We start from the raw sequence: 25647 nt of genomic DNA on the forward strand, positions 1-25647 counted from the left end.
CGAGCGCCGAGATTTGAACTAACCGGGGGGAAATATACTATCGACTACGTCAGTGTAAATGAATCCTCACTTGTTGCATAGGCCTACCGGAGGAGCCAGTAGTAGCAGCAGCAGGAGCGCGGTGGCAGTAACGCAGCAGCGTAGGAGCCGTAGCGCAGCAGCAGTAAGAGCAGTGATGTGAAGCACGTGTTCAACGATGACGTGATGACTATGTGTACGTCGCCCGGAAGAGCCCGTCGTCCAGTCCGCACGAGGCTGTCTGGCGTTACGCGGATCAGTAGTTATGTGTACCAACAGCATATTGGACGTTCCCCTGAGGCCAATACTTAGTTGTATTGTTAATTAATAAACCAGGGGAACATACTATTTGAGATGTAACATTAGGCTATGTGTACCCCCGAGCGCTGAGATTTAAAATGAATCGGGGGAAATATACCAGGCTACTAACTGCATCAGTGTGAATGAATCCTCACTCGTTGCCAAGACTTGCAGAACATTTATTAGACGTATGACGGAGGCGGAGTGCCATACTCTGTGCAGCTGAGCTCATAGCTTTTTGAACTGAAATTATTTTGTCGACGCCCGGTCGAATATAACGTTCGTAAGCATCAGATGACCAGCGCCCCATGGCTTTCAGAGCGGAGACCGGGGCGAGTGTAGCAGCTGTCATCGATGCCCCGATGCGGAAGGGGTGGGCGGTGTATAGCTCCGGAGAGAGATCGCAGGATTGGCAAACTAGCCGAAGGCGGGCAGCAAACCATGATCTCGTCATAGCATTCCCTTTGTCGGTGGCGAAGAGAGGCTCGTCCGGGCTCACGTGGGGACGCCACCGCAGGTACAGTGGCATGGAAGAGAAGGGACAGAAAACAGTGCCGGTTTGCGCAATAATGATGGGAGTTCCTTTAGCATTTTTATCAGTTTTGGAGCGTTTGAGGTGAATAATAAAATACTGTGAACCAAAGGATAAATTTGTATGTGAGATCGAGGGACAGGTCGAAATTCTCAGTGCTAGTGGTATATTCTCCACACCTAAGAAAGCCATAAAAGGCAGTCAGAAATACCGCCTCTAAAAGTGAATCTGTGTAAGGATTCAAACACCCTTGTCTTAAGTGCGATACCAGTTTGTGAGTTAGTGAGATAGTGAGGGGGAGACGTTTGTCTATGCTCTCAGGGCTTCTTTTCATCAAGCCATTGAAGAGCAGACAAAGGGATGGATCCCCGAGCAGGCTACCGACCGAGGGATCCATCCACAGAGAGTCAGCGATTCTATTATCGAGGCCGGGTATGTGAACGGCGCGGAGCGTGAAATTATTTGTGACGCAGATCCAAGTGAGGCGTCTAACTAGCCTATTGATAAAAGGAACGAATGAACGCCCTTTATTAATTATTTTGACCGTTGCCTCATTATCGCAATAGGCTAGAATTTGTTTCCTTGGCCAGCGGCTTCCCCAAAGGATACATGCGAGGACTATGGGGTATAATTCAAGCAGTGCTGTAGAGTGGCCATTTAAAGTCAATGACTGCAGCTCTTTAGGCCATGCATCTGCAAACCACTGATTATTGAAGAATCCCCCAAAACCGATTGAGGGTGCTGTGTTGGTAAAAAACTTAAGGGTGGCTGACGTTTCTACCTGATCATTGTGGAAGAACGAGATACCGTTCCAATTGTTGCATAGCCTAGGCCAAAATCACGGGTCCGATCTGCAACCTGCGTCCAAAGTGATATGATTGTGCATGTTATTCGCGGTTTTTGAGAGGTCGAGGAGTCTGGATCTAAAGTAACGTCCCTGAGGGATCATTCGCGTTGCAAAATTAAAATGCCCCAGTAATGAGAGCAACTCCGTTTTTGAAAGAGATTCCGCGTCCGCCGCAGATTTAATAGCTTCGCGAATGCGGACCAATTTTTCCAATGGCAGGGAGGCCTGCATGAGGTTACTATCCAGGATAATGCCCAGAAACTCGATGGCTTTAGTTTTCTCCTCCGATAGAGAAACGCCCAGTTCCTTAAATGTGTTTTTTAAAGCTGTAATGCAGCGATCTGGCTGGGAAGGGGGGAAATCTACTACTAGGAAATCTTCTAGTAGGTGTATAACGAAAGGTAGTTTACAGTTGTTTAAGAGTATCCAGCAAAGTGACACGTGGTGTCATCAAACTTCAGCATTCACATATTCACATTTTGTCCAGCAGAAGGCTCTATAAATGACCTTGGAGTTAGCTAATATTTTCCTACTCTTTTTATGACTTCAAATAATGTAACAGTGGCAGTTAATATGACTTTAGTAGTTCCATATTTAGAAATTGAGCTGTTGCCTGTTGGTAACTTTAGGTGATGTAGGTGAAATGGGCATTTTGTCATCTCTATCTACATATTTTATATTATTAAGGAGGGCAAAATATGTTCAAGTAGTGCTACTGGCCAGCGTTTAGGCAACATTGCAGTGTGTTGTGTTGTTTTAGATTTATTTATTTTTTATTTTAGTGCTGAGCTATGAAGTGCTGCTTCAGTTTGTTTGTCCCCCCAAAAACTGCGCCCCCCAAAAAAAGTTATCACCAGCCGCCACTGATTGGTAGCTTTTATGTTTTAGGTGTAAATGCTTTCTGTGCATGTAGTTGTTTGAGCAGTATGTTTGTTTTGCTTGAAGGTTTATTTTGAGTAAGCAGCGGATGCTTGAATAGACCGCCGTTCCTTCTTTCTGTTTTGTTAGTTTGTATGTTGCAAATTAGCTAGCCAGCTACCGCGAGTGAGCATGCGTCCACTCATAGTATATGGCCTTATTTTGATAAGTAGTGCGCGGAGCTGGTTAGCTAGCTCAAGCATTTCTTTTTTGTTTATCTGTTTGTTGTTTTCACGTCAAACCCGATCTCCCCGCTCTCGCTTGGTCAGCTAACCCAGCTGTGCTTGAGCTTGTCTTCGTGCTTTGCCTGCCATTAATGTGAGGGGCTTGCCTATCTGCATGCTGTTGGTTTGCTTTATGCTCCGTCTGGATTGCGGTGCCTAACTAATGCGTTTGGTTTGGCTTTAACTATTTTCTCCTACTTTGCTCTGTGAAGTGTGCATTGTGATTTTTGATGCCAATTGCAGTGTGCCTTATTGAAGTGTGATTCACAGATACATATTCCCTTCTCTAAGCCGGCAGCAAACCGAGTAAAGCACAAGCAAGCTTGGTAGTCTGTTACCAGTAATCGGGGGAAATGTTAAATGTCGTATGTTATTGCCCGCAAAACATTTTAATGAATTAGAAAAAATAAAGCTAGTATTTCCCTATTTCCTTTCATAACATATGAAACCGGTATAAATAAAAAGGACCTGTTTTTTCTCTTTTACTCAAGACTCTCAATAAGACTCGGTCTTATTTGTAGGAGGTAACATATGATAACGGTCATTTCCCGAATATTACGGTTTTATTTCTCCTGGAGGAAGAGTTTTGGTCTTATGTGGAAAAAAAACTACAGCAAAGGAGAGGAAGGAACAGGTGATGGATCAGTTGAAAGGGAGGAGTCAGTAGCTGGGTTCATACTTGGCAGCCAGGCTCAATCTGAAATCTGAGTACACTGTTTGTGTACTCGGCATGCCATTGTAAACACCGAAGCGAGTGTGATTTACCTGGAGTTTACACGTGCATATGAAGAATGGCTACTGCGTATATTATCAGCAAGGTGTTTTCTTCAGTGGGAAAAAAGTTCTTCAAAGAATTGGGATTTGGAGTTTCTGACTATTTGACCATTTTGTACAGGAAACCTAGAAGGTCAAAGTAAAGTAACGCTAATTTTTATTTTTTATTTTTTTAAGTCAGCAAACCAACTCGCATAAGACAGAGCACAAAATAACTAAAAATGATTTCTATTAAAGGAAACTGTCACAATTGTATGTCTTGATATTATTAGAGATGTAAATAAAAATATGTGATTCTGGGGTGCTGATTAGTTCAAATAACAACTATTTATTATATTTGAGGAAGCAGGAATATTTAAGGCGCTGGTCAGTATGGCATGACCATCAATGTGGGAGGATATTACACAATGGCTTCAGGATAAAGAACACATGAGCACTCAGTCAAATAAAGCAAATGCACACAAATCTTATCTGAACCCTTTATTTCATGCATAGATCTTCACAAACTTATGGGTTTCACAAAACGCAAAACATTACACCATAGTGCATTTGACATTTTCAGCACAAGGTGAAGTTCAGTGCTTCTTGTAGGAGCCCTGATCTAACTGGAACATCAGTCAGAATGAGAGGGATGTTACATCTACAGTGAAGATGGGAAGAGCTTCAGAAAGGATGGAATCAGTGAGATTATACCAAAGGAGGGTGACCAAGATGTCACCCAAACCCCTTGTTTCCACTTCTACATTTTACAATTAGATTCACTTTGGTACTCCTCATTGGCTGTTGTTTTCAGTTAGATTCTTCTGGTTCCAGAACATCAGCTGCATCAACCTCCCCTTGGTCCATTGGTCCTGTTATTCATGATCCAGATATGAAGAAAGGTATTCCCATGTTGCATAATTTCAGCAATATACATCACGTACAGTCCTATGTAAGCAAATTAAACAGTAAATGGCTAAAAAAAAAAGGGATTAAGTAAAAGATGGGTTATATTCATAACTATATTCATTGAGAAAACAATGGTTTTTATCACTAGCTAAAGCAGAGCATATATATTTTCCCTCTCCCACCAAAGCAGTTCATGTCAAAAGGCTTTTTTAAATCTATACACAGCTCCACCTAGGGATCTGGGCCTGCGCAATTCTTGACTATCCATGCAACATCAGGATTATAGGATCTGGGGAAACACTAAGCACTCCATAGTACATTAAAAATCAAAAGACCATTACACAAACCAGTTCAGATCAGAAAATCAATAGGGTTTCATGATGTATTCAGAATAAATGTCATTTGCCTTGGACAACCAAGTTTTTTATTAGAATGTGTGCTGATGGCCACTTGAGGTCTCTGAAGGTTACAAGTTTACAAGTCAAATCTTGAGTCCTGAATTGGAAGATGAGACGGAATCGGTCAACCAATTAACTGGTTGCTATAGAAACAGTAAATTGATTTAACTTCACACCCTTTCTGTGATGTTAAAAAATTAATCTTGTCTGATCTGCCCTCATAGTTTTGATCTGACCTGGCCTTAAAAGCAATAAACAGAGGAGAAATTGATTTCAAACAAAGTAAACAAAGTTATATTTACCTGCAATGAAGGCTGACAGTATAAGTGATTGGAAACAGTAAAGTACTACCCCAGCAGTTCTTCCTCCCAAGTACAGTTTTTGTAAGATTCTTGAAATTATTTGTCCAGTTTTATTTAATAGAGTACAGGGCTTCATGTCTTTCACAAATCCAAAACTACATTACACACTAAATCAACTTCTAAAAAAGCTATTCATGGATGCAATTTTTTAAATAATAAAACACACCAGTTAGTAAATAAAAATCAACTCAAAAGCAATCCAATATAAAAAACTAAAACAAGTTGTAGTATTTTACCACTCAAGCATACTGTAATATTTTCCTTCTTGTCAAACACTTGCTTTCTGGATTTAATTGTGATTACTTCTCCGAACACCTCATATATTGTTCTGCTGAGCCTGGGAGTGTCTCTTCAGCAGTTTCTATGGAGACAATAGGTTCCACCACTAGAGGTAGACTTAAGCCGCGTTTCCACCGCAGGAACTATACCCCGGAACTAGGAACCTTTTGAGGAACTCAGTGCGTTTCCACCGCAGGAACTAGGGTCTAAATTTAGTTCTGGGGGCTTTGTTTTACCCCCCAAAAGGTTCCTGCTCGGGGGGTAGTACTTTCCGAAAGTACAGGAACCTTTTGGGTGGAGCTTGCAGCGCTGAACATTTCTGATTGGTCGAGTACTCACGGGATTTTTTTGTGTCTATTTTCAGGCGTCATGTTTGAAAATATGCAGGCGCAAACCAATTTATTTTCATAATAACTTCAAATCAAACTTGTATGTTATGCGGCGCAGTAGCCTACTTTTGGTTTTGGTCTTGGAATTATAACGTGTGCTCTTCTGTTCTTTTCTTGCTTTAGTATTCGTTTTATGAAATGCTAAGCATTCGTGCTGGGACAGCATATTACGTACTAAAACATTCAAACGGATTAATTCGGTTGCTGAATATTTTCTTCCGGATTTTCTTAGCCCGTTGTAATTGACTCAAAACGTTTGATACAGTTATGTGAGGTATGCGGTAGTTCTGCGTAATTCACATTGGTGATACAGTAAAAGCAAACTGGAAATCACCTTCCGCACTTTTTGTCAGGGTAAAATAACAGGTTAATTCTAGTAATCGTACCTTTAGCTTTTTCGGACTGCCGTAATTTTACTCTGCCAATCTTCAATTCCATAAAAAGACCAGGAAGACTATGGACTAATTTATGGTGCATGGTTCGCATCTGGAGGGCACACTTCGCTGCTCGGCTAGCAGTAACTTCGAAGGAAAACAAACGGTGGCTGTACCACTACTAATTTAAATTTTCACGCAAGTCCGAGTTTTCGTTCTATTCTTGTCATTTTGCGATTAGCCTATATGGAATTGATGATGAGAAAGTAATCAAACAGCAAATTATTTACAACGTGTGCATGTTTTCTGCTGTTGTTGCCAGTTAGCCTATATTGGAAATGTGAATGCATTCTGTCACTTCGGATGTCAAGACATGAAAGCGAATCTTCGCATAAAAACATAATGAATGTGTTTGAGAGGATATATAAAACAGTTACAATCTGACTATTGGCCTGTTATATCCTATTTGTTGCATAACGGTCCAAGTTCAACTACCAACGACAGTTTTGCTTGACAGCGGTAAAATATGCCCAAACGGCTGCAGAAGAATATTTCAATTCCATGTGATTAAATCAATAAAAATCAATAAATACAAAAGTAACCATATATAGTCATTGTTGGTAACCCGTTGTATATAAGTGGAATAAACCCCTCCGGGCTGTCCCGGTTATTAGAAAATAATGTAGGCTACTTCGGTGGTAGTATGGGGTTACAGAAGAAATCATATGACAGATGGACCGACGACAACGCCGCTTTTTCATACGTCAGTGGGCTAATTTGCCTAATCTTCGCGGGACTTTAGACCCCGGTGGAAACGCAGACAACCATTGGCTGAAGGAACCTTTTAGTTCCTGGTAAAGTAGTTCCTGGGACTGAAAGTTCCGGGTAATTTTGGTGGAAACGCGGCTATAAGTAAAGTTATAATCCTGACTGAATATACCTTTGTTTTCTTTGTTTGCTCAACCATATAATTCTGACCATGCAACTCTGAAAAGCAGAAGCGCATGCAACTTAGCACACGTCTTCCCTGGGTCTGTTAATCTCCTCACATCTCCAGCATCTTCTGCAGTGTTTCTGCCTTCTCCATGTCTTTGTTCTCCTTCAGAATTTCAATCAGGCTGCGAATACTCTGAAGAGTAGAATCTGAATTAAACTTCAGAGCATACTCTCTAAGCTGGAGAATGGACTTATAAGACCTCTCGATCAGTCTGCTCATTTCAGCCTCAACGTTCTTCACTTCTTGCTGAATTTTGATCATCACTTCCTTCGCTGAGAGTATTTTGCCTTCAGTATCTTTTTTCAGGTCCTCATAAGTTCCAGTTTTTTCTTCTTTTACTGCCTCATATATTTCATTGCCTTTTTTGTGGTCCGTGTAGCTGCATTTTCCGGGACAGATGGTACATTTGCTATTCTCCATCACAGAACACCATCGTAGGTTAGTTACCCACCAACATCCTGGATAGTGGCAGTTTACCTCACACACGGTGCAGCAAGTTGCTTTGCTCTTAACTTTGACCTTCTTCATGACGACTACATTGTATTTATATGTAAAGTTGTTATTTTTCCTCATGTCCTCTTTGTGCTCTTCCAGAGTTTTCTGTTGGTCCTCAAGTGCCTTCTGCTTCATGTGCCTCAACTTGATCTGCTCATCCAAGCTCTGGATACAAGCTTCCAGTTTTCTACGGTCCTCCAAGACATATTCAGTCATCCTCAAGCTTCGAGTTTCCATTCGATCCAAAGTCTGAAAGAACTTACTCAAGCTCTTTTCTCCATTATCCCAGGCTGTTTTATATGTTTCTTTGTATTCCTCAACAAACATCTCAGGAGGAAGGTTGTTGAACAGGAAGTGAACAGGTTCACCATCTTCGTCTCTGCGGAAAGGTACGCCAGATTTCATAACTGCATTAACAGCTGGAGGTGGAGTCCAGTCTGAGAAGGTGATGAGAGTCAGGATGTTTTTCTCCATGTTCTTCCCAAAGATGGAAAGGACGGCATCAAAGATGTACTTCTGGTTGGAACTGAGGCTATTATCAGATGCCTTTACCACAAGGCAAACTGCATCTATTTGTTGAACACCATTTACAGATTTCAATAATTTGTCCAGATTCTGAGCAATGTTTTTATCTTCTATACCTCTTGTGTCTCCAAATCCTGGTGTATCAATGACTGTGAGGGAAAAAGGAACAGACAGTTCCTCCAGCCCATAAATCTCATAGTCAGCAATCTCAATGGTGTGAGATACAGTCACGGATATTGGACCATCATTTGGAATGATTTTAAATCTGATCTTGTCTTCCCACTCTACCCCCAGCATGTAGTTGACCATCATATTGATGAGTGAAGACTTTCCTGTTCCTGTTTCTCCTACCATCAGGATTGTCCTGTTCCTTTTTTGGGAGTCCTTTTTTCCAAATGTGTACCTTCTGACCGTTCCTTCATTATTCAGAGCTTCCTGGACTGTGTTCAGCTGGTATATTTGTATGGGCTTTGTTACATCAGTTTTCAGTTTGCTGTTCTTAATTACATTTGACCACTTTGGCGTAGCTTCTTGTCTTGTCTTAGAGTAACTAAAATAATAAGAGAAAAGAACATGTGCTTTCATTTTGGTATTTATTGTAATTTCTACACACGCACACACAAACACTTTGTCCAGGATGTTGAGATAGACACTGTAGCATCTTAGAATTGAAGAAATTATTATTATAAAAACATTTTCAGCCTTAGTGAATATTCTTCATGAATCCAGTTTAAAAAGTACAGACATTCAATTCATCTATCCATTATCTATACCCACTTATCCTGGGCAGGGTCAGTGAGAGTGATAGGCTCCAGGTGTGAGGGAGTGGGGAATTTCGGAGACCAAACGCGACTGAGCAGGGATTCTTTAAGATAGCCACCTGGGCAGAATAACCACTAAATCTCGTGAGAGACAAAGGGATAAAATAAACAAAAAGAAATTGTGTAAACACCCCAAAACCATGACACCAGGATCCTCTTACATTGGGCAAGAGGCAGGCCTGGACAGTCCGCCAATCTATCACAGGGCTCATACACTCACCCTTCACTTACACACTCATACCTTTGGCCAATTTAGAGTCTCCAATTAGCCTACCCGCATGTCTTTGGCCTGTGGGAGGAAACCGGAGTACCTGGAGGAAAGCCACGTGGACACGGGGAGAACATGCAAACTCCACACAGAAGGCCCAGGACCTTTTTGCCATGAGGCGACAAAATACCAATATTACAGTGACCAAATGCTGCATGCAAACCATTTGTTCCCAGTGTAAGCTGCAGTTAGCTCTTCTTACCTTGTGTCATATTGTGCCATTGTTGAGTTCTCAGGTACCAGTTCTCTTGTAAGCAAAGAAAAAAAAAAACAATCATCGAATCTTTGCCAACCAGGAAACACACTTGCATGTGCACAAGAGGAACTGTCTCTGTACCTGAAAGAGAGAAATATTCATTTATTTTGACATAGAAAATTGAAGTGTTCTTGTAAAAATGTAGTCTCTTGGAAACCTGTGTACTGCATGTGGGTTCAGTCCTAAGGAGATAAACTTCTTCAAAAACCACCCAGCTACAAATGTATGCAAATTACAAACTGAAGGTAAATTTGCTTGTCTTGATGTTATCTTCCCTGACATTGTGAAGCAGACAATCTGGTGAAGAAGAATTTCAAATAAATGAAGAGAAATCGGACAAAGCCATGTTCTCACCTGTGTTTCTCAGATCATCTACAGCCCCAAAAAGGGCATCTTCCTGAGCCTCTTAACCTTTATAGTCTAAGCACGATTGGATGTATTTTTATACTGGTCTTAAGAAACGTGTTCTAATTGGTCATAATCTCCTGTTTGTTAACCAATTGACTATCATTTTAAAGAATAAATTAATAACACTCACATCCTCACATATTCTTTGATAAGAGGCTCTAGGGGGATGATCATATTTTGTCAGAAACACTTCCACTTATATTTTGAGTCACAGCAAGGAGAAAAACAACATGGACACAAACAGGAGAGCAGAATTAAAGCAGGACCCAGAGGAGGATCTGGAAAATCCTGAGCAGTGCAAATGAAACCTAGAGACAGTGTGACAGGACCAGGGAAGGGAGGCAGACATTGTCTCATGATGGTATGATGAAACACAACCCACAATGCCAGGCGAGGTGAATTTAAACAAAACTTGCACTTTTTATCTCCTTGTAAGTAATGAGTCCAGGGTACTTGTAGTTCTATTTTAACTTTGCCTAAAGCTTAATTGCAATGGATTTCAATAACATGATGGACGTGGACAGATAACACATTTGTTATGTTTAATCCACAAACAAAACATTTCAAGCCCTCATTTAAGTACTTGGGGTACAAACCAACATAATTACAGCTATATAGGTACAATACTGCATTTTATTTTCCTTCACATTTTAAAACAACAATTTAATCAGTTACAGACTGAGCAGAGCCACACAGGCAATCATTAAAATTGAGTGGGGGGGAAGGGGGGATTCTAAAAGACAGCAGGACGTGCACTTATATAGGTATATGAGAAGAAAACAAACAACAAAAAATACCTCAACTCTCAAAAAAAAAAGTGTAACCTTTGTTCATATTGCAGGTCCCCCACACACACCCTCTGCCTCTCCTGCGTAAGGAAGTGAGAAGAGGAAACAAAGAACACTGAAGTGTTCTGATTTACAGTACAAATGTAGTCTCTTGGAAACCTGTGTACTAAATGCGGGTTCAGTCCTCAGGAGATAAACTTCTTCAAATACCACCTGGCTACGAATGTATGCAAATGACAAACTCCCAAGTGAGTATAAATAAGCTTGTTTTGAAGTTAATTTCACTGACATTGTGAAGCAAACGATCGGTACTACAGATCCAAAGATCCAAACAGCCTAAAACTCCAGAATGCATCAAGAATGAAGAGAAACCACACAAAGCCGCTCTCTCACCTGTGTTTGCCGGATCATCTGCAGACCCAGGAGGTGTGTCTTGCTGTGACTCTTAACTCATATAGCCTGAGCAGGGCGGGATGTCCTTCTGCCTCGGGGTAAAGAAATGTGTTCTAATTGGCCATAATCGCATATGCTGATGATTTTTTAACCAATTGCTTACCATTTTAAAGAATAAATTAATAACCCCCTGCATTCTTTCTTTCTTTGGAGAAGAGGCAGAAGGGGAATGATCATATTTATTCTGTCAAACACTTTCACTTTATTTTTGAGTCACAGCTAGCTAGAGGAAAAACATGAACCCACAAAAAAGAAAGCAAAAGAAAAGCAGGAGCCATCAAAAGAACTGCATCGTGGCAGAGCATCAGCTGTGCCTGATGTTTAAAAAACTCAATTTTCTGCTTTTTGTAACTGATTTACATGGACAGGACAGTTTCCTTTAGTTCATGGTTCTTGTAGTTCTATTTTAGCTTTGCCTTCAGATTAAATTTAATGGGATTCAGTAAGTTCATGGAAATAGACAGATAATACTTAAATATTTATGTTTACTGCACAAACAAAAAACCTCATGCCATATGGTCCTCTTGATACAAACCAATATCATTACAGCAAGTGTAGGTTTGTAGGTTCAATGTTTTGTAATATGCATCACTTTTCAAAACTATGATTTTATCTGTTATAAAATGAGCAGAGCCAATTAAGAATTCACTGGGTGGTTGGGGGTGGCTGTTGATTTTAAAAGACATGTTGTCCAGTTATACAGGGAGATTAGGAGAAAACTAAACAAACACATCCACTCTCAAATTAAATAATGAAGAGAGAGCACCCCCTTTTCCTTTCTGTTTAATTGAAATCTCTTTTCGGTGTTTGTTTGGTGTGAACTCCCCTTTGGGCACGTCACTGGACGAGCATTAGGCCGAGAGATCGGAGGCAGGTGTTTCTCCAGTGACACGTTTCCTCAGCTTCAGCTCCTTGGGAAGGTCTCCATCTGCTGGAGGTCGGTGGTACGGCACCCAGGAGAGGCCCTCGTGTGCAGCACTACGGAAAATTTCACCCGCGTCCGCGGCCAAACTGCAGCCTGCAACCAATTGTCTTTTTTTTTTTTTTTTTTTGAACGAATAACTCACATCCTCACACATTCATTGGATAAGTGGCTCTAGGGGGATGATCATATTTTGTCAAAAACACTTTCACTGTTATTTTGAGTCAAAGCTAGGAGAAAAACAACATGGACACAAACAAGAGAGCGAAATAAAAGCAGGACCCAGAGCAGGATCTGGAAAATACCCAGCAGTGCAAATGCAGCCTAGAGACAGTACGACAGGACCAGGAAAGGGAGGCAGACATTGTCTCATGACGGTATGATGAAACACAAACAACGCCAGCTTTACATGAATTTAAAGATATTGCAGCTGGATTACAAAAAAAGTAACCCCTTTTCATTTGTTCTTATTTAAACTGAATCTCATTTTGATGGGAGTTTGCTTTGTGAACATCCTTTTATTCCTTAGTTTTTTCTCAGTTTAACCGTTTTTTGTTGATTGGTTTCACTTAGTTATGCACTCTTTTTTCATGTTGTATTAGCACGTATCAGCAAGTTCTACACTTTAACATCACTGAGTGAAAGATCGAAACATGCACATACAAGCAATCAAACCGCCCTCCTCTTTTATTCCTTCTGTGTGTGGGTCAGTACTGTTGTGCCAGGAAGGGAGTTGCTTTATTGTCCACTAGGGGGCAGCGCCAGCCTTACTCACAGGTATGGCTGTGGCCCATTGTATCATAGATAGATACCGCTCATTGGCTAATCATTCGGCCTGGAGTAGGCCTTGCTCTGGGGCCTAAAGAGGGAGCCCTTTCCTGCACAGCTGTCGTGTAGGTGAGGCTGATTCTTTTTGTTGGGGACTTCTTGCTCTGCTTTAGCCTGTCGATGATTTTTGGTTGCCAGATTTGACCATTCTGGTTTATGAAGGGTTTCTGTTGTTTTCAGTCCCAGTTCTAAATAAAAAGTGGAAAGTCAAAACTGTTCTGTGGATCATGAGCTCATCAAAAAAAATGTAGCAAATATGGCTCATTCGTATGATTAAGCTAAATCAATAATTTAGAGTAGAAATCCAGAAAGGCTAGAGCTCTCCTTGTCCACTGCTACCCTAGAAATCCCATATCACTGAATCCCACCCCGAAACACACAATCATATTTCATGAATCCATATTCGATGCCATGGTCCAGGTCTTCTTTGGTTGAATGATTTTTGAAAACATTGTGGGAAATTGTAATTCTTGGATCTTTGATTAACAGACCTAACGAGTTCATCACATCACAACCGTTGGCCCAGCAGCTGCATCACATTTGTCACGATTTAAAAGATGAGCAACCCCTAAAATCTCATTAAAATGTGAATGACAATAACAATAACAAAGCTTCTAAAACATATGACCCCAACAACTCTCTTGCACTAATTTCTGATGGAAAATAAATCTTCTAAAAAAAATTCTTAATTGTCACTGAAGTTTGTTAAAGATTTAAACATGCTCTGTATGCAAGCGTGGAGTATAACTATAATGTGGCCTAGGTTGCACAGCTTATTTTTATGCAATAAATGCAGCATTTTAAGTCATCGCCTCCTCATGATCGCTTTGTTTCAGGTCTTGAGTATACAAAGGAAACAGATTTGAACGCAAATATACATTTCAGACCGCCTGCTACAACTGCGCCTGCGTGCCACACTGCGTGCCACGTCTGTTTATGGGTTTTTTTTTTTTTGTTTTTTTTTGGTGCGTACCGCCAAGCCTGCAAAAAAATTATCTGGGAACCAATAATGTTTCATGAATGCACTTTCAGACGGAGGAATGCATTTTATGTTGGAGAAACGTGAAGAAACGTCAAAAAATAAACGTTTAACGTTGCTGCACTACTTTAGAGTTGCGTAATTAAAATAGGTTTTTTTATGTAATGGAAAGATTTTAAACAGACAAAAATATGAAAGCAGAACCACCAAACTATCAGTATTGACATAAGCATCGGCATCAGCTGATGTTACCCCAAATAACAGGAAATTGGTATCAGCCAGAAATGGTCACATCGGTGCATCCCTAATTAGAATAATAGAAAAATGTATTATTATTATGATTATTATTATTATTAGTAGTAGTAGTAGTAGTATTATTGTTGTTATTATTATTGTTGTTATTATTATTGTTATTAATATTATTAATAATAATCATCATCATCATCACCATTGTCATCAATACAACTATTGTTATACATTGATCAGTATTGCTAATTAATATATTGCATTTTAATTGTAATACATGTATCATTATTATTATGATAATCATCATACACATAACCACAGTTATTGAAATTAAAATATTTAATTAATTGCACACTCCAAAATCAGGTCAGGATATCTGTGTGTAGAGTTCAACAGCATGTGGATGGTTAATCTGCCATCCAGCACTAATGAACAGCATCCATCTGGGTGACGCATGTCTACACATACACACACACACACGCAGGTCACTTTATTCGGTGTATCTGCTCGTTAATGCAAAATACCCTGCGGCTCAAATACATTGAATCATGTGCCTGCAACTCAATATACAGTATAAGGCATGCCGACATGGTGAGTAAGTTTCGTTTTTGTTCAAACAAACATTACAAACAAACATGGGTGATCTAAGCGAGATTTAAGCCACGGTATGATTGCCAGTTCTAGATGGTTCCAGCGTTTCAAAAACTATTTATTTATTTATTTGAAAGGGACAATGGACACTTAGTAACTGCCCCAGAATTAGCTTGATAGCTAAATTTTATCTGTAGTCCCTTGGCAGGTAAATTAACAAAAAAGGTGTACGAGCAGCAAATTAAGACACACCCTTTAAAATGACCACCTATGCCTTAGTTTGTGATGTTATTTTGGAATTGGTTCACGCTGCGATCTCAAGCTTGAGTAAGCTGAATATGTTGTGATGTTGGTGATTTGGTAATAAATCATTTGGATGGCATTTTGCTCGTGTGCGGTTCAATCGTTTCAGTGCCTGGGTATGCAATTAAAAAAATAAAAATAAATAATAAATAATAAATAAAAAAGCTGGCAGTGGGTATAAGCCAACATTGAGCCAACTCAAAATGCTCAGAAAATGTGACCGGAGCTAACGCAACGCCGACTCAATTTGTTTGTAGCTAAACGGTGTCACCCCACGCATAGACCATTACACAAATAATATTACAAAATGGAGTGTAGTGTCATCAATTAATTGTTTTCTATATGTTGTAACCGTGCTTAACAACACCCGTGTATGCGTGACTGTAGCCCATTCGCGATACAGCTCAGCCTCTCCTGTCCGATTGGTTAATTAACACATTATTGTCCCAAATAAGATCTTATCTATGATGACGGTCATATCCCGAATATTACGGTTTTATTTCTCCTGCAGGAGGAGTTTTTGTCTTTTTGTAAAATTTTTTTAAAAAGCATAATCACAAGAATATCTTACAAGCTAATTTTATTTTATCTTGTGCTAAACATCTGTGTTAAAACCCTCTCCGCTGACCTGCTGCACAAGATCGTTACTTTATGAAAGGGCGACAGCAAAGGAGAATAAAGAACAGGTGATGGATCAGTCGAAAGGGAGGAGTCAGTAGCTTGGTTCGTACTTGACAGCCAGGCTCGATCTGAACGCGTCAGTGCTGTTTGTGTACTCAACAAAGGGAATGTGATTTATCTGGAATTTACATGGTCATATGAAGAACGGCTGCAGACTTACTAACACCTCTGTATTTCCTCCCACTCTATGGCTATTGACTGGAGCTTCATATTACAGTGAACAAAAGGGTAGGGAAGGAAAGAGGAAAGGGAACTGACCTGTCATACAGCGTGACTTGGTTATGAAATGCTGCAAATTGTGTATTTTGTTACCCATGTGTGCGATATCACGCACCATCATCTAACCATGCAGAAGAATGTGTTTGCTGTATATTTTCCACAGAGACAGGCAGTGAACTGATGAGAGTTAGAGTTAGATGAGGAGTCCTAACCACCCCACCCCCCCCTTTTTTTTTTTAAACAAAGAAGGAAAACTGAAACAGAAGAATTCTGAGAGCCCAACTCACATGACAGGATTCTAAACAAGTAGAACTAGACCTGGATTACGAGAACCTGGTCTGTCATAAAGTATAATTTAGAACATTCTTAGTGGGGGGGTTAGGGTTAGAGTTAGGGTTAGGGTTGGGGGGGGGGATTATATTTGTCATTTGTTGGGGGAAAATAAAGCTATCCATGCATGACTGGACAGTTACAACAAATAAAAATCCACGGGAAATTCCTACTGGGAACTCAACTCACAGGATTCAAAGCAAGTATGATGACACATGGTTTACAGGAACCTGGTTTATCTTACTGTATAAATTTAGGTATGAAATGCTGATGACTGTATATTGTGTAAACGTTTACAAGTGTATGTCTTTACGTTCCTAGAGATGCCAACAAACATATGTGACAGAGGATGCTGGGTAATATGAAATGCAACTTCTCAAACTTGGCCAGTAAGGGAAGGTTCTAGACCAACCTGTCAAGACATTTGCTGTTTTAATAAAAGGAGATCTGTGGATAAAATAGTTTTGTTTTTTGCAGTGCCGGGGAACACCGTTGGTTGGCACATGGAGCAAGAGAGAGTGCGCACCCACACAAACACAAAATCTAATAAACGACCATCTTCACCCTTCCCCCTCGTGGGTTCCAGGTGAAAACAATAAACTGAAATGACAAATTAAAATAGCAAAGACAAAAGAAAGTAAAACAGAGCGACAAATATTTCAGTAGACCAGCTCCTCCTACTTTTCCCCGTCATGTTAAAAGAAACAAAACCGAAATTAAATGAAACCCAAATAAAAAAACTACTAAACCAGTGGGTGTGGTCCCCCTTCTTTTGGAAGTTTTGGATAGATAGCTGCCAACCTTCTGGCACTTGTTACTGGTGCTACAGTCACACATGTTACTTCAAGCATTTCTCACTGCCACACCAGAGATCTGATAATTAAATAGTTTTTATTTAAAAACTGGATTTATTCTGTTTTTTTTATTTATTTATTTTTTTAGTTTTCTGTGATTTTTAACAACTTTGCTGTGACTGCTTCGCGATTTCAGTGACGAACACGCAGCCTCACCGATCAGTGATCTGTAATAATATTTTCCCCTTAAAATTCACCAGAAATTATCACTTTAAAAACATTTCTTCTAAGGTGGTATGCCCGCAGTTAGCTCAGGGCTCCTACAGGAAGCATTGAACTTCACTATCTACTGAAACTGCCAAAGTGTTCAGCGTTGAATCGACTCGGCAGCATAATGGGTAAGGCGTTAGCCTTGTAACCAAAAGGTCGCAAGTTCAAATCCAACGTAAAACACTGCCATTGTACTCTTGAGCAAGGTGCTCAACCTGCATTGCTTCAGCATATAGCCAGCTGTAGAAATTTAGCTGGATGCAGTGTAGAAAGTAAGTAGCTCTGGGTAAGAGCGTCTGCTGAATGCCTGTAATGCCGACTCTGGTACCCTTTGGACTCACCTTTACTCTGTTAAAGTGGACACATTAACACTGTGCGGTGCCTTAAATATTTAACCTACTTTCTCAAATGTGGTAAGTTGTTATTTGCACTAAGCAGCACAGCACGTTGTTCTTTTTTTAACCGTGAACAAAACCCGCACATCCTGTAAGCACACTCCTTCCGCACGGTCCTCGTAAAATGAAGGTAAAACACCAAATATAACACAAAGGACACAACAAAGCATTTATTATGATTTCCAAGCCAGACCTGTCAATCCAGCCACATACAAGCACATTTTTATGTGTAGGAGCAAAGAATGAAGGACAAAAGTCAAGATGTTAAATGCAATATTATTCGATATCACATAGCATTAAAGAGACAAATATATTTTGCAATACCAGAAAGCTATTGCAGTCTATGTACTAGATGTCACCAAGCTTATAAATGGTTTCACAGCAGGAAATGTCTCCTTCGACTTGAGTAAAAAATTCAAGACATTAATTTGCAAACAATATAGCAATATAAGCTGTGTAACTTAAGTCATAAGTGCGTGGTGCATGGCAAAGTATAAAATACACAAAAAAACACACAAACATTCAGTAAAGACAGACTGAGCAGGTACTTTTCATCTGAGAAGGACAGCGCTAGATGCAGCCTGACTTGTGACATCAGCAGTTCTGATTGGTCGGAGGCTGTAGAGCTACCGAAGCATAGGTGATGTCACCTGAAAGGGGCGGGGTTTCTCTTTGCCGAGACTTTTTGGGTTTGTTGGGAAGGTGAAGACTGGCGTAGTGCAAATTCTCTTCCTGAAACAAAAAAACAAAACAAAAAAAAGACAACTAGAGTGACATATCACACAACACATATACAGTCACAATGAGTGCAGGACATGTATTTTCCTTCCTAGTTTTTTTTCTTCTTTTTAAATCATATATATATATACATTTTTTACTTGGTACAGTAACTTACTGTAAAGACAAGATAAATTGTAGAATGCACTTCAGATGCAGGCCAACAAGTGAGTGGGAATCTTTGCTGCTGATGCCCAGTGAGGATTCTACAACACTTTTAAGGGGTTTACTGTTCATTTTGATTATGAATTATGATTATGACTGTGCAAATCTCCACCGGCAGTTGATTGCCATGCATCACCCAGATGGATGCTGTGCATTAGTGCTGGATGGCAGATTAACCTTCCACAGGGTACTGAACACTGCACACGGACATCCTTACACAGTTTTGAAGGATGCAATGAATGTAATTATTAATACAATAATGCAAATTGTGGAGGAATTTAACAGACTTCTTAACAGTCTTCTCTCTTGTGGAAAAGTACAAAAATGACTTATTTAGAGTGTATTTCTTTAAGCCTAGGGCCTTATTGTGGTTTCCTGGCTGCCTGAGCTATAGACCGGGCGTGTTGCCAAAAATATAACCTCCCATGTTCAATTAGTTCCCTTAGAGAAAGAACTATTTTTGTTGCTTATCTCTTTGCACGAGCTGTGAGTTTCTCCGTTTGTCTAGGAGGTGTAAAACTTGCATAATAAACTGCCAATTTTCAGAGAATCGCAGACGTTGTATTTCTCCCCGTGATATCACGTACTAAAGCTCCTCAGCCTTAACTGAAATCTCTGTTTAGAACTGAATTACTCGTCAACGCAAATAACTGTGTCCATAAATGCATTTTTGAAGCCTCCTTACATGGTTTTAAAGGATGCAATTAATTTATTCATGCGAATAAGTGTGATTCTGTGTACAATTATTATCATAATAATAATAATCATTGTCATAATAATGACACGTATTACAACTGAAATTCTATATATTCATCATGAGTATGCTTATTATTGGTATTAGCAATAGTCATCATCATCATCAATGTATAACAATTAATGTAATGTAATGTATTTATGATAATGATGATGATATTATTATTATTACGATTATTAATAATAATAATAATAATAATAATAATAATAATAATAATAATAAAAACAATACTGCATTAATTTTTTAAAATAATAATTTAAATAATTTAATCATTATTCTTACTAATAACTGTAATAGATTTTTTTTTTACCTTAATGATGTCATTGTTGCTCACACGGTTGCTACAGGTGGCTGGACTGTGGACTGCCAGGGCAATAAGCAGAGATGCAGCAGTTAGAATTACTGCAGGACAGAGCTGCCCTTTCACACCCCAATCCCCGAGCGTCAGCAGCTTCTTCCATTCACAAAACAAACATGGCGCTCTACTTCGCACGGTACCTGAGCGAGTTTTCCCATTTCGCTCGTCTTTGAAATCAGCTCAATGTGATGCAGCTGTACAGGGTCAACGGCTATGATGTGATCAGCCCGTCAGTTCAGTTAATCAAAGATCCAAGAATGACTATTTTCAACATTGAAATGTTATTACAAAAATTGTAGTGATTTACATTCTGCAAAATAATCTGGTGGTACTCAACAAATTCATTTCAAACCACCACGCAAATTTTGTCCTGTTTACTCCAATCCACCTTCGAACACATTCTATTGCCTAGTGCAGCCTGGTGTTGGCTGGCTGTTTGCCATTTCTCTCAGTGTTACTGGACAATAATAAAGGCATAATGGGTAAGGAACTGGTAAATGTCACGGGTTCGATTCTCTGGTAGGACACTGCCATTGTACCCTTGAGCAAGGTACTGAACCTGCATTGCTTCTGTGTATGTCCAGCTGTATAAATTTATGCAATGTAAATTCTATGTAGAAGTTGTCTAACTCACTCTGGATAAGAGTGTCTGCTAAATGTTTGTAATATAATGTAATATAGCTGAAACACAAGCTCATGAGAAATTGTGCAGTCAAGACAAGTCCTTGGTCTGCAAGTCAGCAGATAAAGCTGGGGGGGTGGTTATTTCTCATGCAAAGACTTTCAGTATGATCAAGACGTTTATCACCTCCTACAAGATGATGCCTATAACAAGCCACTCTAACTGCCAGTTTCAAGTCTGACACTGACAAGTTTACGAACAGTGCATGTTCTCGGCACACTGTTACAGACAATGAATACTGTCATTGAATATTGTCAGATATATTGAGATATAATGACGATTGTTTTGTCGATTTGGACACTGTGGCTTCGCTGCACATTGGGACAATCACACTTCTCTGCACACCAAAGTGACAGACAAAAATAGTTTCCTTCATGCCACAAGTTTCCATCCTATCCCCATTTGAGACGATGAATGCTGGCTGTTTTTAAATTGTACGTGCAATCCTGTTCATGTGATTTGCATGAGGAGACGGCCATGAACAGATATGGATGAGAAATAAAATTATGAATGAAGAAATGTTCTTGGAAACATTCTTACACACAGTTTACGAAGTTTTCAAAAATCATTCAGCCATAGAAGACCCGGAGCTTATGGATACTTATGGATGGTTTTTAGCAAAGGTGTAAAAGCCTCGTCTTTATTTCCTTGGCCCACACAGTATCTACAAGGGAAACAACATCATGTGTGTGACTAAACTGCGCATCATTTTTCCATTCCGAAGTTAAACGGAGTTCATCATTAGAAGAGGAGTGGGGCTAGTGTGTTAAATAACTTCTGCATGGCAGACTGTAATGGGTGTTGGGCAATGAATTGTAGCCTGATCAGGGTGGGAGGCTGATTTTTGGGACGTCCAGATTTTAAAAAATGCAGGAGCCCTGCTCTAACCCACCCTCTCTGAAGCTGTGTTTCAAGATGGCCGACTCACCTCTCCTGTGGAACAGGCCACAGACACAGAGCGCGGTCGCCACGGCGACAGCGGGGGGTAGGAAGACCAGGAGAGTCCAGCAGGACAGAGAGTGTTTGCCTGAGCCTGAAAATACAAAATCTCAATAAAACAAATCCAGAACTGCGATCAGCTGACCCGCAATACAGCATGTGATTGTGAAAAATGTCACATTTTTTTCAGTATAAAATGTGGGGTGTGTGGGGGGGGGTATGAAAATGCCAGTAACTGCGCTGTTTAAAAATTGCATTGGAAAAAGTCAGGGTGATGGTATTTATAGAGTAGCGATGGGCAAGGAGAGCTGTACTCTTTCTGGGTTTCCAGCCAACTTCTGCTTTTTGAATGAACTCAATCATACGCGAGAGCCTACATTTCATTTTTTGATGAGCTGATGTTTAACGGTTTTCTGTCCCAACCTGAGACACGCGCACACACAGAAAGAATAAAAAAGAGGGGACCTCAAGCAAATGCTAAATGGACTCTTTTTCTCGATAAACATTTGGCTGGAACATTAACTTCAACATAACCGCAAGAGCAGGGGGGCTCGCTGACACATTTATCTTTGGTTTGTGACCTTACCCCAGACACACGCCTTACCCGTCTTCCTGTGTTCTCAATAATTTCCACTGGCTTGCATGGTTAGCTGGTGAACATTCTCGTTTTTGGGGTTTTTTTTTCCAATCTATCTACCTATCTCTCTCAGAACCCACAACCACTGTGGCGCAGCAGTGTGTGTGTGCCTGTGCATGTGTGTGTGTGTGTGTGTGTGTGTGTGTGTGTGTGGGCAGACTGCAATCAAGTTTCCAAATTCATTTAATAAATAGATTATCATAATGATTTTAAACATTTATAATTTAATATATGGTTAAAATAAAAATGTAAAAATGCATACATAAATATAAATAATTATTTTTAAATGATTCAAATGAAATAATGTATTAACATTTTATTTGTGCTGCAAGGTACTTCAACACACGTCATTTTTAAACAGAGATTGAGTCTAGAAAAATGCCGGGTTTTGTACAGCTTTGCCTGAAAAAATGATAAATTAGATTAAATCAATTTATTTACTTATTTCCCTTTATTGACAGCATCCGAAAATAGCGTCTCTGGCGAAAGTATTGCTTCTTCATATGTGTCCATCACCCTGCATTATCGTGTATATACTGCATGTGTATCCTTTAGAACCAGTCCTGGGTCAAATACGTATTTGACCCAGGTCTGTTTAGAACAGTGATTCTCAACCTCAGTCCTGGGGGCCCACTGCGTAAGCTGGTTTTCGTTCCACCCAGAATTGCAACCCCAGAGTTTTAACAAGTTGTTAGGTGTTTTCAGGTTAGAGGGATTGTTCGCCTTCTTAACCCACACGATGTCAGAAACATTTCTGAATATTACTAGAAGACACACCGCGCTCACAAATCAGCTGAGTCTGGGACGTTACACTGACCTGGAAAAATCAGCCGAATTCCTTTTCCAAAACGAACTTCATCACTTTCCCATGCAACGCAGTAGTACAGGCCTAGGTCCGACTCTGTCAGTCCGCTAATTTTCAGGCTGAAAGATTTCCTGTGGTTGTCCTCTTGTGTTTCCAAGTGACCGTTGTCATCGCTGTGGTATTCGGTCAAAGTTCTATTGTTAACGTTACGTTTTACTGTTGTAGTCAGTGCGATCATCTCTTCTGAGAGCTGACGCATCCAGACTATTTTGCGTTTGAAACGTACACTGCAGGGAAGGGTGACATTCTGTCCAGGCCCCACCAAGAACAATTCGGACGACGGAGAAAGCTCACCGGAGCCACCTGAACAGGCAAAACAAAAGAGAATGTGACTTTAGCCCCTATTATATGACCTTCTGTTTATTCTTAAATGCTGTCTGTTAACTCGTAATGATTTATCTTAACCCCTAATGGCCAAGATTAAATAAAGTCGATGTCGTCTTTTAACTTGTAGGCTACTTTGAAATTTTAAAAACAAACGAAGAGCCGACATCTCAAGTTAAGATGTACTTTATTGGTACATAAAGGTAGGTGTCTGGAAACCCTAAAAATGGCACAGTTCAAGGTTCCTAAAAAGCATTATATCGCGTTAAGTAATTAAAAGACAAGTTGCCTACGTCGTTCTTTCGATGTTTTTCTTGTAAATCCAAAATGAACGATTACACATGTTACGCAGATAGGGTTACACAGACAGTTTGGAGTGTGATTATTTGAAAACACTAAAATAAATTAGTGTTAGTACTTCAGTGCGTGTCCTGTCATATACAAGTGTCAAAATGTTGAGACCTTTTAATTTTAGGGGGAAATTACAATCCAAAATTTCACTTTTTTCAATTGTCCAGTATTGTATTACATAGACAGTTCGGAGTGGGATTATTTGAAAATGCTACAGTTCAAATCAGGTCACTGCTACTTCAAGACCTGTTCTGTCGTAATCAAGTGTCAGAAGTATGAGACCTTCAAATTTCGGGGAGAAAGTGCAATCCAATATGCACCTTTTTCAATAGGCTTATACTATATTGGTTTATATAGACGTTTGGAGTCTTATTTTAAAACGCACATCATTTGATATTTACTTTAGTTCCTGTTCTCTTGTACACACGTGATACAATTTTGAGACAATTATATTTTTGGGGAGAAAAAAATAGTATGTGACACTTGGGTATCTGATCTTTCCGTAGGCATTTAACTAATACATGCGAAGTGAACGTAACGCGTTCAGGGTTGTACAGTAGCCGACATCGCGTTAAGTAGTCTAATTAAGACAGACGAATAGTCCTATCCAGCGTGATTCTTTTGATAGATTTCTTACAGGCCCAAAATAAATGGTCATTTGCGGAAGAATTCAAATAAAAAATAAGGACAAATTTATTTGATGGAAAGAGCTCGTAGCAGGTCTTAAATTTCCAATACATTACATTTATTTAGCTGACGCTTTTATCCAAAGCGATGTACACTAAGTGCATACCAAATGTCATTAGAACAACTGTAAAGCACATGTCTGATAAGGTACAATACTCGTTTTGTACAGTTATTCATAGCCATGAACACATTAAGTCCAGTCAAACTAGGAGGCATTACAAGCAACGACACCAAGACAATGATACAAGGCACAATAAGTGCTGGATGGAGGTGCATGTATGGCACAGGCGTAGCATGTACTGCTTTACACTAACAAGGAAATATATCCGACCCACTAATTATGGGACTGAAACGAGAGAAGGAAGAGAAACGAAAGTGCAAACAAGCATTGAATAATTCCCTTCTCCGCTCTCCGCCCCGGGCAGCGACATCCTGTTCCGTATGCTCGATTCATGTGATGCATCCTAGCTTCGATTCCTCAATTTTCTAAGTTTCATTAGCCTAGTAATTCAACTGATATTTAAATTGTCAGATCCTGTTACGTATTTATCCTGCCTGAACTTTGTATCATTCCACTTACACAAGTATGACAATCCATTCAAATTGTCCCTTTTGAAAATCATGTTGAACTTTACTTGAAACGGTTGAGACTATCAACTGGAATTATCTATTGTATTCTGGGTCACTTTAGGAAGCGACACAATAATAATAATAATAATAATAATAATGATAATCATCATCATCATCATCATCATCATCATCATCATCATAGTCATAATCATCCTCATCATCAATGAAATAGGTTTTCCCCTCCAATAAACTGGTAGGCTAAAGTAAAAGTGGGTACTCAATCAATCAATCAATCAATCAATCAACATTTAATTAATGAAAACAATAATTAATAATTAATTCATAATTTTGTAGGCTACTCACACCACGTAACCAGAGCGAGTGCGAAATACACGTTCCTCATGTCCGCGCTTCGGACGCTTTTAGAAACGGTGAGGGGGGTTCTGAGTTTAATTGTTGCCTGGGGTGGTAGAGATTGAACAGACCACCGCAGAAACGCTCATTTAGTAGGAAAGCGGAAATGGTATGTGATCGTAGTAGTGCAGCAAAAACGATGGACAGTGATTGCTGACATAGGCTATTCTGCGAAACCGCCGCGGATGGTCAACCGCAAGACCCTTTTAATGGAAGTCAGGGGGACTTGGGGGAGGCTAACATTCCGTTTAT

At 39.8% G+C, this 25647-nt stretch overlaps 2 protein-coding genes across 3 annotated transcripts in view; both read right to left on the reverse strand.

Annotated features, from left to right (window-relative positions):
* The window catches only part of LOC135262066 (uncharacterized), a 42155-nt gene extending 30672 nt beyond the window's left edge, over positions 1–11483 (reverse strand). The window contains exons 1-2 of one of the 2 annotated variants that reach the window (XM_064348877.1): positions 9612–9767; positions 6573–8870 (exon numbers count right to left, since the gene is read on the reverse strand). In XM_064348877.1, the coding sequence (XP_064204947.1) occupies positions 7349–8870; positions 9612–9631 (1542 nt within the window). In that variant the 5' untranslated portion in view covers positions 9632–9767 and the 3' untranslated portion in view covers positions 6573–7348. Of the gene's footprint in view, positions 1–6572; positions 8871–9611 lie in introns of those variants that run through there. The other variant, XR_010332093.1, reaches the window with a different exon arrangement.
* A 6534-nt stretch (positions 11484–18017) lies between these two features.
* LOC135262078 (uncharacterized) lies at positions 18018–25476 on the reverse strand. The gene is made up of 5 exons (XM_064348894.1): positions 25345–25476; positions 23002–23352; positions 21537–21641; positions 19879–19931; positions 18018–18604 (listed from the first exon to the last, which is right to left on the reverse strand). The coding sequence occupies exons 1-5, from the start codon at positions 25382–25384 to the stop codon at positions 18467–18469; spliced, it is 687 nt and encodes a 228-aa protein (XP_064204964.1). The 5' UTR covers positions 25385–25476; the 3' UTR covers positions 18018–18466.
* Positions 25477–25647: the final 171 nt, after the last annotated feature.

The sequence above is a fragment of the Anguilla rostrata genome, chromosome 8 (assembly GCF_018555375.3).
Source record: "Anguilla rostrata isolate EN2019 chromosome 8, ASM1855537v3, whole genome shotgun sequence".
NCBI lineage: Eukaryota > Metazoa > Chordata > Actinopteri > Anguilliformes > Anguillidae > Anguilla > Anguilla rostrata.

Coding starts and splice junctions, on each gene's coding strand:
- LOC135262078 (XM_064348894.1), bottom strand. CDS start 25,384: ATGAGGAACGTGTATTTCGCACTCGCTCTGGTTACGTGGT. Junction 23,353..25,344: donor ACTCGCTCTGGTTACGTGGT/GTGAGTAGCCTA, acceptor TTGCCTGTTCAG/GTGGCTCCGGTGAGCTTTCT. Junction 18,605..19,878: donor GCAACAATGACATCATTAAG/GTAAAAAAAAAA, acceptor TTTTTGTTTCAG/GAAGAGAATTTGCACTACGC.